Source organism: Pteropus vampyrus, unplaced genomic scaffold, assembly GCF_000151845.1.
Source record: "Pteropus vampyrus isolate Shadow unplaced genomic scaffold, Pvam_2.0 Scaffold57, whole genome shotgun sequence".
Classification (NCBI taxonomy): domain Eukaryota; kingdom Metazoa; phylum Chordata; class Mammalia; order Chiroptera; family Pteropodidae; genus Pteropus; species Pteropus vampyrus.
The window spans coordinates 7,049,523-7,068,895 of record NW_011888838.1 but is presented as its reverse complement, the minus strand read 5'-3'; the positions used below and the strand labels follow the sequence as shown (position 1 = coordinate 7,068,895).

The 19,373-nt window shown below is 32.9% G+C and overlaps 1 protein-coding gene across 1 annotated transcript in view; it reads left to right on the top strand.

Annotated features, from left to right (window-relative positions):
• The window catches only part of LOC105292466 (transmembrane protease serine 11F), a 59,509-nt gene that overhangs the window by 17,922 nt on the left and 22,214 nt on the right, over nucleotides 1-19,373 (top strand). The window contains exons 2-3 of the mRNA XM_011360682.1: nucleotides 5,050-5,201; nucleotides 11,632-11,774. Coding sequence (XP_011358984.1) covers nucleotides 5,050-5,201; nucleotides 11,632-11,774 — 295 coding nt within the window. The remainder of the gene's footprint in view (nucleotides 1-5,049; nucleotides 5,202-11,631; nucleotides 11,775-19,373) is intronic.

Sequence of the window (19,373 nt, the reverse complement as noted above, 5' to 3'; positions counted from 1 at the left end):
TTAGTCTTCTATATCTTAGTTAAATCATAAGAATGAAATAACAGCATATACCTAGGAAAAATGTAAGCAGAGTCTACTTCTGTAGAAATATAGAAGGAATTTTTTTCTGCTAAAGAAACTGAAATGCTTCTCTTACTAACAAAATTTTAAGTTACAGAATGTTCATTGGTTTATGGCTACTTCTCCATAATAATTTTTCAATGGCCATTTCATCCAACAGGCCAAGTTATTTTTCAATAAAATCACTTCATACACTTTTCATGTGTCAGAAACAGACTTGCAACCATTCTACACATGGCAGATTTCTTCTTATCCTTCATGTCTCGGCAAAAATGTTATTTCACTGAGAGAACTTTCTTACTTTTTCCAAACAGTCTCCTCTCCTCACTCAGTCTTTTACCTTTTTATTTTCAATCACAGATACCTTATTCATCTTTTTACTAGCTCTTATTACCACTCGTAAGGATCTCTATGTTACTAGTTTTATTTGTCTTCCCTTACAGACTGTAAGCAGGATAACAGCAAGGACCACACATTCGTACTTTATTCACTGTGTACTCAATAACTATTAGTGTTTAAAATATGATGGGTGTTTATGAAATTGTTTGTTTTGTATTTAATAATACATTTTAGAATTTTTTGATTTTGTGTGCAAATGATTTTTATAGAGCTAGGATCTAGGCTGCATTTCTTTCATTCATCATTCATGTATTTATTCAAAGAGCAGCAAAATTTATGTTAGGAATTATACTAGATATTAGGGTTAGATAAGAAGTAGTATAATTATCTGTTATTTTTCTCAATTGGTATATTTTCTGATAATTCCTATTCATATAGTTCTTCAGAAATTATGAATTATCTCTACATGATTTTTAAAAATATCCTCACAACAACCTTGAGAAGTGAGGGATATTATCACCCTAATTTAATAGACAAGGGATTCTTAGAATCAGAGGCCTCAAGATAACAGGGTCAATATGTGACCAAACAAAGGTTTGAACCCTTGGATTTCCCATGCTGAATTTTATGCTTTTTAAAATACTCTTTTCATGTGTGTTTAACTATGATGGCTATTGTTCTATTTCTACTCAAAATTCCTAAAGGCTTTAGTTTCTGTATTTTGTTAACTGTAATGAATTTTTTAGTATGATATGGATTTCCAAACATGGTAGTTGTTTTATATGTCATCACTACCATGATGTGATATCATAACAATGCCATTTTTATTTGATGTCTACATTGAAGCATTAAAGGATAAAGCAGTATCCCAGAAAGGTTGTTAGAACAAAGGAGTGAGTTTTATTTTAAATATTCTAGGTTGCCTTCAGACCAAGGATCATGTTTTATTTTAATTCTGCTAAGTGGTTGAACTAGTCAGGACTTTTTTTTTTTTGTACTGAAAACTAATAGATTTATATTCTCAGAGTTTATGTACCTAGAAATAAATTAATTAATTTTGCGATGAATCTAGAAACTGATTTTCATAAGTTTATAAAGAAAAATACATAACTAACTTTGAAAATAATTGTCTTGGATTATAGATAACTTTGGAGAAAATATGGAAATACATTTTATTATAAACTGTCAGATCATCCAAAGAATGATATTTGAAGACAAGACCAAAAATAGAACAAAAAAGAGCAAAACAAAGCCATGAGCTTCTGTGAAGGAAATAAACAGGACTATCCTCTAATTCTTTGGATTATTTATTTGTACTATTTTGGATCCTAACAAAGCTGTAAAAGATTTCTATTCCTCATTTTAAAGATTAGAAGACTAATTCCAGAATTTAACTAATTTGCTGATATAGGCAAAACCAGGATTAAACCCAGTTGATCTGTGTTTATTTCCATCATAAAAAAGCAGTCCACTTCAAGCACATACCAACATTTTCTATTTAACATTAAATAGGCTGTTTTAATAGAGAAATAAGTTTGAGTTGCATTTTCTCTCCATTTATGTTTTCTCATTTTTTATTTTCACTTTATTTTAACAGAAAGAAAATAAAAAAGGGCAAATAACCCTTCTCCCCCAAAATAAACACTGAAAAACAAATTTATGCTTAATTCTCTTCTTTAAACAGATGCAATGCAAGGAACAATGAAAAAGTTCCATTGAGATTAGACTCATTCAGATTAAATGAATAATTGTCACATACAAATCAGAAGAAACATAGAAATATATAAAGGCGTTTTAAATGTCATCAAAAGAAAACAATCTTTTTCAAAGTTTGAACCAGTTGCAAATTTAAAAATTTCTTTCTAACTTTTTATAGCCAAGTTCTGAAAGTTTATTACACACGTAGGACTCCTTTGAATTTTTGTTTATTTAGGGTAAACACTACTTCCTTTGCAATTAGCTGGTGTGCGCATACAGCTCCTGCTAGCTGTACTTCAAAACACAGAAATGAGTATTTGGTAAAATTTATTTCAACATGACACAAAAATTAACATTCTAGTACATCAAACTGAGAATAGCTGATCATCTGACAAACTCATTTTAAAATTAAATTTGACCATGATAAAAAAAAGTTTCCTGTACTATACAGCATTATCGTGATGTAATATTTGGCTATGACTTCCATAAATTTGACAGAATTTGATTTTTGTCATTTCTTTTGCTTCTTACAGAGCTCAGGGTGCAGCAATTGAATTGATAAAACTTAGGAAAAAAAGAAGTGAGAACTTTTTTAAAAAAATTGCAGCAACCAAAATATCCTCACACTAAATAAAAATGAATATTTAATGCCATAGATTTTGGAAATGGAAAATTCAATTATGGGTGAGGAGAAAGTCGTTGCACATGGGAACATTAGAAACTTTTTTTTTTCTGCATTGTTTGGTATCAGCCTTAAGAGTTACTTTTATGAGTCATGCAAACAGGTGTTAGCAACACAATTAAAATAAAATTAGTCAAAGACAAAGTACACAAAATGGATACTTTCCATTTGGCTCAGACTTAAGTGTAAGGTCAGCACATCCCTCATTAACAACATTGATGCTACATCGGAAACACTTTCTCTTCATTTAACCTTCCTCATCTTGCTTGGAGGCACAATTGCTTACCTGGACATTGAAACAAGGGAGCCATTAATCCTTTCCTTGTCCCATAGCTAAGCAGTCAACAAAACTCAAGGGTTGGCCCTAAACCCATCTCTTTTCCACCCCACTGCCTCAGCCTTACTTCAGGCACCCACCATCTCTCCCCTGGAACTTCAAAATGACCTCTCACCCAATCTTCCTGTGTGCACTTTTGCTCTAATCCTCATTCACACCTCTGTGACTATTCTAAATTCTCCACTGAATTAAAACTTTTATTGGCTCCCATCTCCTATGGAGTCAGTTTCAAGCTCTTTACTCTGGGTTATGAGACTCCTTGTGAGCTGGTCCAGCCCACCAGCTGTGGGATATCGTTTTTCTAGTACTACAGTGCTTTGAAAGACTAGCAATTGTGGACATACTTTGGGAGACCATAAATTTTTTGAGGGCAAAAGCCATATATTATGTAAATATTTTTATTTTCAGTGCTAGTTATTATTAATGAATGCTATTTCACGTTGCTAGTTTTGTTGTTGTTGGTTTGGTTTTTGTTTTGTTTTGTTTTTGCACGTTTTTTTTTCCTTCTCTTTTTCATACTTGGAGAATTTTTATTACTCAAAATTTTAATCATGTTGCCTTTTAGATAAAATCTCCTGACACAGCCCTCAAAAAAGTTATTTTCTCTTGTATAAAGTTTTTTTTTTGACACATTTCACCCTATGTGTTAATTACTTGTTTCTACCTCCATATTCTCTTTCATTGCGTGAGTGTTCTAGAGCAGCAATCCCCAACATTTTTGGCACCAGGGACCGGTGCTCCTATGAGAGTCTAATGTCTGATGATTGGAGGTGGAGCTGAGGCAGTGATGCCTAGCGCTGGGGAACCACTGCAAATACAGATGAAGTTTTGCTCACTCTCTTGCTGCTCACCTCCTTCTGTGTAGCCCCGTTCCTAACAGGCCATGTATCATTACTGGTCCGTAACCCAGGGGTTGGGGATCCTTGTTCTAGAAGCAAAGAGTGTATCTTTAAGTCTTTATACCTCTAGGGCTCCAGAACAATTTCTGAAACATAATTATAATGTAGTAGGTACTATTCTAAGGACTTTCTATTATCTCATTTAATGAATAAAGTTTAAATAAATATTTGTTAGATAAAATTAAAAACAAAACATCTACAAACATTAATATCTTATTCGAAGATATTAAATATTAAATCCCATTTGGAGATTCAGAAAATAAAGTAAATAAATGCCAACTTACAAATTGGAGAAAGAGAATTTAAATGGCTTAAGATGTTTTGAGAGGAGAATTTGAGATCTTGCTCCTTGGCATATGTCATCAATTTGGTTCAAATAAACTCATAAGAAAAAAAATAAAAATGTTTTGGGTGATCAGATAGTACATGAATAAGAATAGATAAGAGTCAAGTGGAAATGAAGAGTCTTCATGGGGACTGAAGTTTTATCAGGTACAATTTACAATTTGTGATTTCACTGAGAAGTACTAACAAAATGTGAAGAATTATGATCAGGTCTTCAAAAGTAATGTGAGTACTTTTATAGACAAGCCATTAAGAAATTTTAAAAAGTATTAAATTTAAAAAGTTTTTATATTAAGATTTTTATTCTTAATCAGTTAAACTGATGATTCTTATGTAACTTTGTTATTAAAAACTCCCATATTAAAATATGATAATCTTATTTATTAATTACTTTTTCTTTAAATGGGTCTTTGCATTTCATCATCCAAATTTCAAATTGCCAATACATCAGACAGAAAGAAGTGAGAAGATATCCTCACTTGAATGTCAACATTAGTAAAGTTTTAACTAAAAGTTATACTCTGATTGGGGTATAGGGGATGGGTATACAAATTAAAACCTTGTGTTCTTTTTAAGATCTAAGTATCCTATTATTATTTAATGATATAAACTATTTTCGTAGAGTAATGTAGCAAGTAGACATAATGAATGTTTTTTGTCTCACTGTTTATTTCTTTCCATTATCACAGACCAGTTGAATTTTCAGAAGCTGATTACCCACAAGTTGAATATCAAAGAAGACAGCAATTTTGGGACCCTATTAGGCTAGCGCTGTTCACATTGGCAATTGTAGTAATCATAGGCATCGCAATTGGTATTGTTACTCATTTTGTTGTTGAGGGTAAGTATCCAGGTCACATTTCTATTGCTTAAGTGCTCCATGACTTAATATCTTGAAATTCTCTGTTGTATAAATATACTATGTGCATATTAGCATTTTAATTACTAATCTTTAACTGATGTTAAATTATAGTTTGCTATGGTATTGAGCTCTATGTTACATGTTTCCAGCCAGTGAAGTTTACAATATACACTACTATATGCATAGACACATCTAAAAGAAATACATATTTAAAAAGAGAAAGAATGACAAGATTATCTTTAGAATAAGTCAAATCACATGATGTGCTGAGTTTAATATACTTTGTTCAAAATCAATAAATTAATAAGTTGCCCCAAGAAAAGCTGATGATATGAGAAAAGTTACCAAAAAAAAAAAAAACCCGTCTTTAAAGGGCTTAAGATTAAACATTATTTTGAGGAAAAAAGGGATTGTTTCATGACTGGGGGGAAAAGTTAGAATTAATTACACATTATATACAAAATGGATAGTTAGTATTATAGTTAAACCAAATGACAATCAACCAAGATTAACTTACCTTTGTCTTTGGTATGGATATTTATATATGTGACTGAGACTTTGCCTAAAATTTTACAGAATTATATGACTCGCAACAATAAAACCATACTTGAAAGACCTCCCAGGCAGAGATGAATATTGTCCAACATGCCCAACTTGTTTTCCTTCTTACTTTATTGGGGGATTGATAATATCCATTTCTTAGACTCTCATAAAATAAAAAAATAAACCAAGCTACTCTTTGCAATTGTATTTTTCTTGTTAATATCCTCTTTGGTTTAAAAGGTAGTGAAGTAGTTTTCTTTTTAAAGTATGCTCCACTCCCAGTATGACAGGTGCTCAAAAAAGCAAAAGTGAGGGAATAGCAAAAATAATGGGAAAAATAGCATTTAAAAATATCATAGATTATGGTAGGCTGAATAATGCTCCTCCTGCAAGGCATCCATGTCTTAATCCTTACAACCTATGAATGTTACCTCACATGGCAAAAAGGACTTTCCCAGTGTGATTAAGTTAAGGGTTTTGAGAGGGAGAGGTTATTTTGGACTTTCTGATGGGCCCTACATGTCACCCCAATTTCTTTATAAGAGAGAGGCAAGAAGGTCAAAGAAGGAAGAGGACCATGTGACAAAAGAAGCAGGGGGAGAAGAGTGGAAAGTGGTGCATGACCACAGGCCAAAAAATGAGGATAGCGTCTAGAAGCAGAAAAAAAGGCAAAGAAAAAGATTACCCCATTAGAGCCTCCAGAAAGAACCAGCTCTGCCAACACCTTGGTTTTAGCCCTAAAACCTACTTCAGACTTTTGACCTGCAGAACAGTAAGAAAAGAAATTTATGTTGTTTTAAACAATTAATTTGTAGTATTTTTTTTTACAGCAGCAATAGGAAACTAACACAGAGGTTAACATCCAAGAATGTGAGAAATCTATTACATGGATTACCCATGCAGTTAATTGAGAGTTGCCTGATTATAGATAAAAGTTTAGTAAAACAAAGGAGAAGATAGTCTATGACAAAGGATAAACAAGTGGAAGGGGGTAAGGTAGAGATATCTAAGATCACACACTCACATTTCAGAAAAGTAATGTACATATTTTTATAGCATAAAGAAATCAAAACCAAGTTAGTGAAGGAAATCACATTGCAGTAATTAGGATAATACCATGAATAAGTAAATATATTTTTAAAATACTAAAGAGTGGAAATAAATTGATCTGAAAGGCAGGAGAGTAAAAATAATAAAATATGTGAAACAATCAAAACAGAAGTAAGAATTTTAGCGGACTTGATAAAATTTATATCACTAGGATCGAAGTGTATTTGATAGTTATTTTTATCCTAAGAATCTCAAAAATTATCAATGATCAGCTTTCGCTATACTATAATACTGACCAACTATCTACTCCCTGCTATATCAGAATATTTAAAATAAGGATTATAAAATAATACAGTGACTTTTGAATATTAATGGTTTGTCAATGCCCTCCAACCAGAGACCACTGGGAACATATATGTAATTGAAAAGGTTTGATTTATTACATGTTGCTGAGAAGGAGAGTATATGCCATGGGTAGCCATGGATCAGCTTAGTCAGAGATTGTTAGAAAGTATGTGTTATAAGATTTTGATTCGTGTTAGGTTACTTGAGGAAGGGTTTTCTTTAGATTGGATGTTTTCAGGAAGCTAGATTAATGCTGTAATTTTGTATCTTAATGAATCTTATATAGAAGGCAAAAGCAATAAAGTGAGTCTGTAACTGTTAGAGAAGCAGCAGTCACTCATAATAGCTAGGATAGGAAGATATTCATTCATTCGTTTGTTTGTTTGTTGGAACAGTGCTTTTGTTTGAGTTCAAACATATCTATGGAATGGTCTTCATCTACTTGGTCTCAGGGTGGTCTTGTCTAATGATGTTCACTGAAATTGTTTATATTCAAGAGGAGCATAGGGGGCTACTTTTTCTCTTTCTCGGGTTTTATATTTACAAGTCCATAAACTCTTGGGTATTACTTTAAAAGATAATTTCTGTGTTAGTAATTAAATATTAAGTGCCAGATAACTTCCCTAACTTTTTTTGTTATTTTTCATAATAAAAATACCGGTGAACTGTTGGGTTCTTTTTATCTTTGGAATTTTCATTTCAATCCTCTTTTTTTTATTCAAAGGGAAATAAACTATTTCAAAATAAAATCCTATTTGAAAATAAATAAAGATAACAACATTATAGATATTTTCTGATCCTTGTTTCTACTCAACATTTTTGCAGGAGTCATCCACTTTTTTGCAGATAATTTTAGCCCATTTATTTTCAGTATTGATTACTAATATCCTATTGTCTTAAACATGCCATAATTGTCTTTATCTTTTTGAATATTCAAAGATAAACATTTAAACCAGATTGCTATGAATCTTCTTATACCTATATCTTGGTACATACATGCTGGAGTTTGTCTAGGGAACATATGCAAATGTAGAATTGCCAGATCACTGGACATGTGCTTTTATACCTTTATGGATAAGACCAGGCTGTTTTCTACCATTACGGCAAAGGAGTTCCCATTGTTCCATAAACTTACCAATACTTGTTTTTGGAATACTTTTATATATTTGCTAATTTTGTGTATACTGTAATGTTATCACTGTAATTTAAATTTGTATTTGCCTGACTGCCAGTAATATTGGACACCCATCCATGTCTTAATCGATTATTTAGATTTCCCTTTTTTGTGAAGTGTCTGTTCAAATAGTTCCTCCATTTTTTATTGAATCATCCGTCTTTTCTTATTAATTTGGGCAATTCTTTCTATATTCTGGATATACATCCATTGTCAGTTGTATGTGTTGCAAATATGTCCTACCAATGAAAATACCATGGAATGGATGGATAAATAGGTAGATAAATAGATGTTGACAGGTAGATAGATAGATAGATAGATAGATAGATAGATAGATAGATAGAAGATAGATAGATACTTTCAGAATTGTAAGAGGATTTTTTAATATTAATAAGGAAAATCACCACCACCATTCACATGAAATATGACATTAACTAGAAAAATTCAAACATTGAGTTTTTTAGTTGTCTGGTTTTTGTTCTTTTTAATTATCTAGAATTATATCATAAGTCATATTTTTCAACGAATATTTCATGATCCACTTTAAGTTTTTCAGGATTATTTAGAATTACTTATTATGCCTTTTGTTATGGTTAAAAACAAATCTGTTTTATAAAATGTTGTACAAAATATTTTGAAGAACATAGTCTTTAAAATTGTATTTTCACTAAATCCAATTTTCTAAACCTATTTTTAAAGTTTGACTTTTTTTTGAAACCTACAAGTAAAGTCTGAATTGGCATAGTATCATTTGTCTTCCCATTCTGCAGAACTGGCTCCACTTTGAGAATGTAGGGAACATGTTCTTTCATGGAATTTAGAATCAAATGAATCTTGGTTTTAATCTCAGGTCCAGCATGTATTAGTTGTGTGATCTCTGGAACATTACTTTTTTACTTCACTAGCGTCAGTCAATTAAAACAGTATTTTTAGAAAGAGAAAGATAAGTTAAAATAATAATATCAGTTACTTCTAGATGTTAGGGTCGTACAATTGTTTTTATTCTTTTATATATACTCATCTGTTAATTGCAGAGTTTCTGAAACAGCATTTATAATCGGAAAACAATGTTTTAGAATAATTAATTAAATTAAAAATTAGATATATAATGCACTTAATAAATGTTGAATATTGAAATAATTATTAATTAATTCATCACTTTATAAAAAGTTTAAGGTACTGTTCTCTGTGTTCATATTATCTGAAATGGTGCATCCTCTTCAAATGCAAAAAACAACATGTTGAATGCAAACATTGTACTGTAGTTTCAACATAAATCCTAAAGGGAATGTGGCAAAAAATATGTGCATGAGGTAGGCAGGATCTAGGTCAAAGAAAACTTCCTTGTGTCATAGCAAAAAGTTGAGACTCCTTACCATAGACAATGGAGAAAATTTAAAGTGTTTTAACCGGAGAAGCAATATTATGAACTTTTTTTTTTTTAATTTAAAAAGATCACTCTGCTACTACGTAGGGAATAGATCTGAAGAAAAAAAGAACTTGAGGCTGGGTAATAGTTGGAAAACTATTACATTCCCCAGACAATAGATGATGAGGGAATAAACTGCAGCGCTAACAGTAGCAGAATTTGTGAATAGAGGATGGATTTTAAAAATTTAGGTGGTAACATAGTCAGAATTTGCTGATTAATTAGGAAGAGATCAAAGATTATTCCAGGACTTCTAGTCTAAATGATGAAGTAGATTGTAATGGTAGCATTTAAGGTAGATAATCTAGATGGGGGAATTTCTTTTATGGAGAAGTCATTTGTTTTGGATAGACATTAGCTGAGTAGCTGATGTGGACCTGAATTAAAGATGCAGCTTTTCTGAATGGGATAAAGGATTCAAGAGATATCAGTGGATTGCACCCATAGAACTTAAAGACTGCACAACTGATTTGATATTGGAAATGAAGATAAAGCCAAGCTTGGGTAATTGTGTGGATGATAGCGCTGTTTATGAAGACAGAAAACATAGAATAAAGAAGGTTTGAGTATAGAAAGAGGTAAATAATTATTTCTTTTTTGGAAATATGTTGTCTATTGGTGTCTATTGGATGTCCAATGATTAGTGCCTGAAGCCAGTTGTTACAGAATTGAAACTCATGGCAAAGAGCTGGTCTGGATATAAAAATTTTGGAGTCATCAATTGTTAAAGTAATTAAACAGGAAGGTCATTGAACTGAGGTGATGCTAATGCCTTTGTAGCTTTCATAAGCAAACCAAAACCTAAACCAGAGTCAGTGCACTCATCTGAAAAAACAAAACTTACAACAACCAATTACAAACAGGCTTTCTCACATAAAGCAACCACTTAAACTATAGCCAATCAAATAATTATCTTGCTTTGCTTCTGCTTCTTCTCTATAAAAATCTCCTCTAGCTCCTATCAGTGGAGTGCTCCTAATCACTTTGGTTTGGCAGTGCCCTGCTGGAATTGATGTTTGCTCAAATAAACTTGAAAATTTAAGTATGTCTTGGTTTATCTTTTAATATCAACAAATAGTCGACGTTTGAGGCCATCATAGTTAAGATTATCCAGAAGGAGTTATTTAAAATGACCAAGCCAAACACAGATCATTGGGTGGCTCAGGATAGAAGGTGGAATGAAGAGTTCTCTAAGGTAACTGAGAATGAATGGTCAGGAAGGATGGAAGAAAGTGGGAAGATGGCTTCATAAAGCCAAAGATGGAGTTTCAAGGAACATGGTTAAGGCTGCAAAGGAATTAAGAAAACAAACAAACAAATAAAGGTGGCCACTTGATATTACAACTGTGGTTCCTGACAATGGCGGTTTTAGTGGTGTGTTAGTAGATTACACAGAATTGAGAAATGAATGGGCAAAGAGAAAGTGTAAACAATAAATATAGGCTTCTATTTAAGTAAGCTTATCAGTAGCATAGAAAAAAAAAAATAGCCTGTTCAATGTATCTTCATAATACAGCTTAGCTATGATACACCTATATTACAGTTCTTTGATGAAATTGATAATTTTTATATGACTTTCTACAGTTATTTTTAATATTTACTTTTCACTGTATGTTACATGTCCAATTGTATAAAAATTTTGATATGCGTAAACACTGTTAATGGGATATTCTAAAAGTATGCTTTGAGCCCTGAATTGTCTATTTTAACTGGGTATGATGACACAATTACTATTTGAAAAATGCTCATAATCATTTTTGTAGTAAGAGGAAATAAACTGCATTATAGTAAGCCTGTATTCTGGGAGGTAGAGGACAAGAAACTGATTATCTTTAAGCATGGATCTTTTGTTTATTTTTACCTTTCAGATGATAAATCATTTTATTACATTGCCTCTTTTCAAGTCACAAATATAAAATACAAAGAAAATTATGGAATGAGAACCTCAAGAGAGTTTACACAAAGGAGTCATCAGATTGAGAGGATGGTAAGCCCGATAGAAATTTTTAAAGTTTATGAATGTGTTTTTCTGCCTTACTTTGAATATGATTGTCATAGGAACTTAGCCTCTCAATGCCTCAATTTCTTCTTCTGTAAAAATGAGCATAATATAACTTGTGTCTATTATAGAACATTTGATAAACATGTGCCATGTGCCACATATTAAATTAGTTTTGTATGCAAAACTAATTTAAATATCTCACAGCAAATATATGAGGTAGATGTTCTCATTATCTTAGCTTTTCAAACTAAGTAACAGGTACAAAGATGCATGACTCTTCAGTTAATAAGTAGTAGAACAGGAATTCTAATCTATGTTTTAACTTTATCCATTATTGCATCTCCAGTGCCCAGCACATAGAAAGATCTCAATTAATATTTCTTATGCCTCCATGTAATCATGAATTGCACTTTGGTCTTTTCAAAGGAAAGGACTAGACTTCATATTTTTCAGTGCTATCAACTCTGAGACGAGTGAAGCAAAGCATCTCTCCAGTGAAGATAAAATAATAGGGGAAAAAATGGGTTACTAGTTTCTTGGCCAAAGAAACAAGATATTTCTTATCATCAGAAATAAACTTGTACTGAATTAAAAAAAAAAAAGAGCATAATATGGTATCTACGTCATATGGTTATGAGGATTAAATAACTTAATATATGTAAAATACTTAGAATAACACCCTGTACCATTAAATGTACGTAAATTAGAGTAGGTAACTAATTGCCTAGTAGGTAACTAACTGAGGAAACTGTTGGATAAAACAGTTGTTTTCCCTATTTTCAACTATTTGATTATCTTTCTTGATTCATTTTCCTTAATCTGTTTTTTAACTTAAGAATATAGGATTTCCACATTTGTCTTTATTTTGACTTTAAAAGTATGTAAAGGGTTACATACAAGGATGCATGTCATTAATTCCTGATATCAATCTCAAATATAGTAATCCCCCTCAAATATTTGGTTTCCCTTGAAAACATGCATTTATTAGGCAAGCTAAATCTTTACCTGTCATAGCAGAAAGTCAAATAGAATAATCTTCTATTTTCAATCTCATGACAACCATGTCTACGACACCATAGATTTGTTTAGCAAAACCAGTGTATCAGCCTAGAGTACTCCTTTAAGCTTATGAGAACTATTGGGGAAAAGAGAAGTAATGTGTCTATAGGATATGAACTGAATTAATATGATTATGATTAGCTATAGACAATCTCTTAATTAAAAGATAAGGACTTAGCACTCCGACTCTTCACTCATTGCATTCACCTTTCTCTGAATTAATAAAATGTAGGGAAGTGTTTTCATTTTAGTCAGTTACTTATCTTTATATAAGTTAATTATAAATGTTGAATATCAAGAAACAGTATTTTCATATTCATAGCTATTTAATGATTTTCACTTAACAGTGCTTTTTATAATCATGTTGCCAGAATTTTTTTCTTGCTTTATTAGTTGGCGAATTTATTCAGAATTATATCCAGATTATTTTATTTTTATTAAAATATAATTGATATATAATATTATATTAGTTTCAGTGTACAACATAATGATTTGATATTTGCATTTATTGCAAAATGATTACCACGATAAGTCTAGTTAACATCTATCATCACACACAACTATAATTTTTTTTTTAATTGTGATGACAATTTTTAAGATCTACTCTCTTGACAACTTTGAAATATACAGCTGGTCCTCAAATAATATCATTTTATTATAAGATTGATACGATGTCATAGAAACTTAACTCTTCCTTATATCAATTAGCGTATGGCAAAATTGTTTTTTGTTATATATCATTTTGCCTAAAGTCACAGAACCTATTAACTATAGTCATCATACTGTAAATTACATCCCCATGTCTTATTCATTTTATAAATGGAAGTTTGTACCTTTTGACTACTTTCATCCATTTTGCCCATCCTCCATCCCCTCTACCCCCTCCACCCTCTAAATGATCTCCACTTTCTCCTTGGGGACATCAAGTAGTCAGTATACTCCTGGTAGGATTTCAAACCTGAGGGTCAGTGTTTTAAAAACATGTTCGTTTATATAAAAATAAATATAAATAGAAGTTCAGATATTTTTCACATCTATGAAACATTGGCTTCACTTTGGAAATCAATGTCAGAATAATTCAAAAAGCTAATACTATAAATGATATGACAATTATTGTTGGATAGGAAGATGACTTCCATCCACAATGCAGAATTTTCAATATAAAACAGCTACTAGTGTTGGCTCTATACCTTTCTAATTTTTTTTAAATAATAGCTTCCCACCAGAACCTTCTTTACTGTGCTGCATATGCTCTAAAACTACAACTAAGTTTAAATCTTTAAAAAGTCTTTTTTCCTATCTTCTTTCTTTTCTTTTTTTTTTTCTAGTTTAAGGAAGTAACACAATGCAAAAACACCTTTGAAGACACATAATATTCTCTCTAAAAACATTTTTCCATTTAAATTTATTAAGTCTTTTCCTGGTTACAAGCTAAAAACTACATCTGAAAATTGAAGATGTGGGGTCACCAACCTTCCAAAGAATGGACACATTGAAGTAGATGCATAGCAGAGCTTTCTCTAGCTCCAACTAATTTATCCCTGTATTGGCTGGATCCTAAAAAGTAGAGTCTCTGATAAAGGTTCTTGGTTAAGCGATTTATTAACCAAAAGCTTTCAGGAAAGTCTTGTAAGAAAGTTAGGGCAACAGGAGAGAGCAGAGTAAGAAGCTAGACAAAGATATGGTTTCAGAAGTGCAGGCTCAGCTTGGTTTCTCTGGGATATCTGGAACCTAAATTATAACAGAGATGGTTCTGTTCAGAGATAAGAAGTCTGAGCTGTTTGCGTTATACCAACAAGGGCTAACCAGGGAAAGTAGAGCATAAGCTCCCAGACACCACTGGGAAAGATATTCAGGTACTCAGACAAGGACAGGCTTCTGGAGAAGTGTAGGTTTGAGCTGGAGAATGAATGTGCCTGTCCGGTAAATGCAGTTTGGGTAGGGAACAAATATTTGCTACATCTCTTTCATCATAATTCATCATCATTTAAGTGAACTCAGCTTCTTAAGAAATTTCTTAAGAAAAAAGAAAAACTTTATTTGCTTGTATGTGATTATAGACAGTAAAATTCCCATTTACCTAGGTCTCCAGATCATCCAAGGCATGATTTTGACTTTGCTTTCTTTTCTTTTGTTGCTCTATAAATGATATCATCCTTTCCCATGATAAATAGGGCACTTTAGGTGGAAAATAACAGAAACCAAATTAACGAGTAAAAGAAAAAAGATGAATAAAAGAGAGAAAGGCAAGGAGGGACAGAGAGAAAGGAAGGAGGGAGGAGTGAGGGAAAAAGAAAGGAAGAAAGACAAGACTGTTGGGAAAAATCTAGAGATTCATCCAGCTTCAGGTATGGCTAGATTCAGAGTGTCAAACAATGTCCTCAGGCTTTTAATTTTTAAAAAATATTTATTATCCTTGTGGCAGATAAGATAGCAAATAGCTACTTTACACTCACATTTTCACAGGTTATTAACTGAAGGAGGAAAAGATAATTTTCCATAATAATCCTTGGAGGAAAGTTTAAGGAACCAATCTAGTTGTCCTAATTTGGAACACCTGCTCATCCCTACAATAATCACTTTAACTGAGAGAGTAAAATTGTGCCACTATTGTGAATGATGGGAGAAGGGGGAAATTTAATCTTCATTTGAACCATATAGAATGAGTTCTCTAAAGCAGGGGTCCCCAACCCCTCAGCTGCAGACTGGTACTGGTCCGTGGCCTGTTAGAAACTGGGCCGCACAACAGGAAGTGAGCGGCGAGCAAGCAAACCAAGCTTCACCTATATTTGCAGTTGCTCCCCAGTGCTAGCATCATCGTCTCAGCTCCACCTCAGATCATTAGGCATGAGATTCTCATAGGAACCCCGGTGCCAAAAAGGTTGGGGACTGCTGCTCTATAGGAAAGAGGGGTTCTCTTAAGCAGAAAAAAAGAGAAGTACTGATAGATATGCAATAGCTCTAAGTCCAAAATTTTAGTCTCTAACTCAGATGTCTCCTAATCCCAGATTTGTACAGTCTATTGTCTATGTGACATTTCTGCTTGGACCTCTCACAGGCATCTAAAAGCTATCATATCTAAATCCAATTATTAAAAGTTGCTTCCCTATCCCATTCTCTTATTTCTATTTTTTCCCCACTCAATAAATGATATCACTGTCCATCTAGCTGCTAGAATATCTACATTTCCCTTATCTTTTTGTCTAATCCATTCACAAGTCATGTTTCTACTTCTAATTTATAATCTCTATCCTAAACCCAATATGTTTCCTCAGATAGGCAGCTTACAGTAATCACTGCTTCCACTTCAGACTCCCTCTAATATCTTATCTCTATAGCAACTAGAATTAGCTCTTAAAAACACATTATGTTATTATTTTGCTTAAAATATCACAAGTGGCTTCTGAATGTGTTTAGAATATCTATGCTCTTCTCAAAGGCCTCCAAGGACCTGAATACTTTGTCTCTGATTATTCCTCCAACTTCTTTACTCTCCTCCTTGCTCACTCTTTACCTATATTGACCTTTTCTTTTTTCTGTTTTGATTCTCTGCACATTCTATTCCGTTTACCTGGAAGATTACCCCGTACTACTGCTCTTTTTGTATCTTATTCCTTTTGATCATTCATATATCACTTAAATGTCACCTCCCTGGAGAACCCTCTCCCATTATAGACCCATAGCCATTATTCTCTAGGACTTTACTATACTAGTTGCCTTTTTATTTATTTCTATATTTTCAGTCCGTGAATATAGGCACCACAACATTTTGTTCACTATTCTTTATCCAGTGTTGTCACAATGCCTGAAATATGAGAGACTCCTAATCAATTGTGTTGAACAAATAAATACATAAGAAAAAGGGAAGGAGACAGGGTAAAATGTGAGAGTTGTGAGAGAGTACAAAAACCAGGATATTTTTCATTGCACTGTTAAGATTAACCATAGCTGGAGAATTATTCAATTAATGAAAATGTTATTGTGCAATCCACTTTGTGCTTCTGTGAAAAATACCAAGGTCTGCACAGCACAGTTTCTTCCTTATGGAGTCTATAATATGGTTTATGTATGGAAGCTTGTGCATAAAATAATGCAAATTGAAGATTCAGATAACAATAGAAGAGCTAAAAAGATGATATAACAACATGAGAGCTGCCACAGTACACAATATAATGGTCAAATATATGACTTGAATGATCAGTATTTTAGGAGTTCAAAAAAAGAAAAAAAATCATTTGAGCTGGCAGGAAGCTTTCTTGGAGAAGAAAGGGAAAGGGAATTTTTTTTGTTGGTGTATTTGCCGTCTGCTGGTATATATTCCCCAGATAGTAAAAGGAAGTCTGCAGAATTTGCCTGACTTGTTTTCATGGGTGGACCTGGAAAGAGATTCCAGTAACTACTGATCTTTTTCATGAAAACTTAATCTGCATGTAGTTCCCAGACAGAGGGGAAGGCATAAGCTCAAGCTTGCTGGAGACAGTACTGGGTATACTGTTAGTAAGAGCCACATGTATTGTTTCAAACATGTTGTTTTGCTTTTTAATGTTAGAGATCAAACCAAAGATTACAATTGGTATCAGATTTTAAGGTGAACTTTTCCATTTTACCATGATCTTAGATATTTTGTTTTAAATGGAATAATTGGTAATAAAATGATCTGTTCTTAGGACTGGATCATGAAAAGGGAAAGATACAATTGATTTTTGTAATTTAGACTAATTGTAATACTAATGAGTTCTCAGTAAAAAAATATAAACATGAGTTAAACATCTCCATAAATAACTTACAATAATGATTACGTTTCTGGAGAGGACCAGTTCCCTTAGCCCTGTTAAACTCAGAAGCAGGAAAAAAGCAAGCTCCCAAGAGGTTATCTTTTATGAGGTTTAGAGTCAGGAAATAAAAGATGTATTGAGGCCTTCTTTAAGGGTTCCTGCCCCACAACTTCTCTCATTCCACCAACCTGAACACCTGTTGTCAAGTACAGAAGGAACTCAGGGCTGTCAATGTCACTTAATGTACTTAAGAACACAAGATCTAGAGCCAGATTCCTTGAATTCATATGCCAGAGCCATTACTGTCTCTTTTTTTTTCCTTTGGTGTTTGTCATCTATGCTTTATTTATAACTTTATAACAACTTTACAAGGTAACTGCTGTATAATTCCACTTTTACAAATGAGGAAACATAGGTACAGAGAAGTCAAATGATGTTTCTAAAATCACCTTCTAGTAAAAGAGAGCTTTAGTAGTTGACAATGTGCTTAATCACCATACTAAACGCTGGAGATACAAAGATGAATCAGACACACTCCCAGCCATCACACAGCTCACAGTCTAGAGTGGGAGAAACACACTGCAAACTAGCATGATAATTACTGTAATAGAATCATAGGCAAGATGCTGGAGTGTTCACCTTTGTCTGAGGAGGACAAGTCAAAAGTAATTTGGTTGTCACTGGAGTTTCTGAAAAATAACAGAATTTTCACTGAAGAAATTTCCTGAGGAAAAAAAAAAGTGTGTTGTTGGAAGAAGGAAATGAATGTGCAAAGTCACAGAGGTGTGAACCTGTCTAGTGGGCTTAGGAAAGAACAGGCTTTAGATAGAGACTAGGCTTTGGAAGTGGGAGTGGGCAAGGGCCAAGAGAAGGATTTGCACTTTAGAAATATCATTCTGGTTGCTAGCATTGTGGGGGAACAATGGAGGAGAGGAAATATAGACTAGAACCACATACAGCTGTAAGTGAAGAGACTACTCCAAAGGCCTGGACACAGGTTTTAATGGAACTGATTTTAGACCATTACAGTGGGATTGAGGGAAAGGAGGTAGAATCAATATTTAGGAGCTAAAATCTACTGAGTATTGTTACTAGTTTAGAAAAGTGAAGGAGAGGGAGGAATCTCATGGGGAAGGAGGCAATAGTCCCCCTTCCCGAAGGATGTAGCAACTGAGGGGCAAGATTTACCATGGAAGTGGGCCTTGTGTAAATTTATGTGAACCTGTAATTTCCAACTCTCAATCTAGTGTTTTTTTGTCTCTAAGGCAGCTCCTCAACAGTCTTTTGGGAATCAGGACCCTTTAGGAAATCAGTTTACCAAACATCCAAAATCATTCAATGGTTCAGACTGGAAAAGCTGAGTAATAAATTGTTGACAGTATGGAGCATGGTGAAACTTATTTCTAAACCTAGTACCAGTTGTGAAAACCTGCCTGCCACAGAGAGATGACTAATAAGTGAGGGTGTCAGAGTCACAGAATAAATATTACATTTATTAAATAAATAAAATCTTTAAGAAATTAATAAATTAATATCAATAATGAACTGCATACCATATTCAAGAACAAGCCAAACTTAGGGTGGACTTTCTTAAAAGTGAGGATGCTGCCTTAAAAAGAAGCGCAGATATTTTAATTCATTTGGTGAAAATCAAAATGAACATTATTAATAGCTTACAATATGCCGGGCAAGGTGTGAAATGTATGACATATATTATCTCATTTAATTCTCAAAACAACTCTATGAAGTTGATATTGTGATTATTATTGTGATT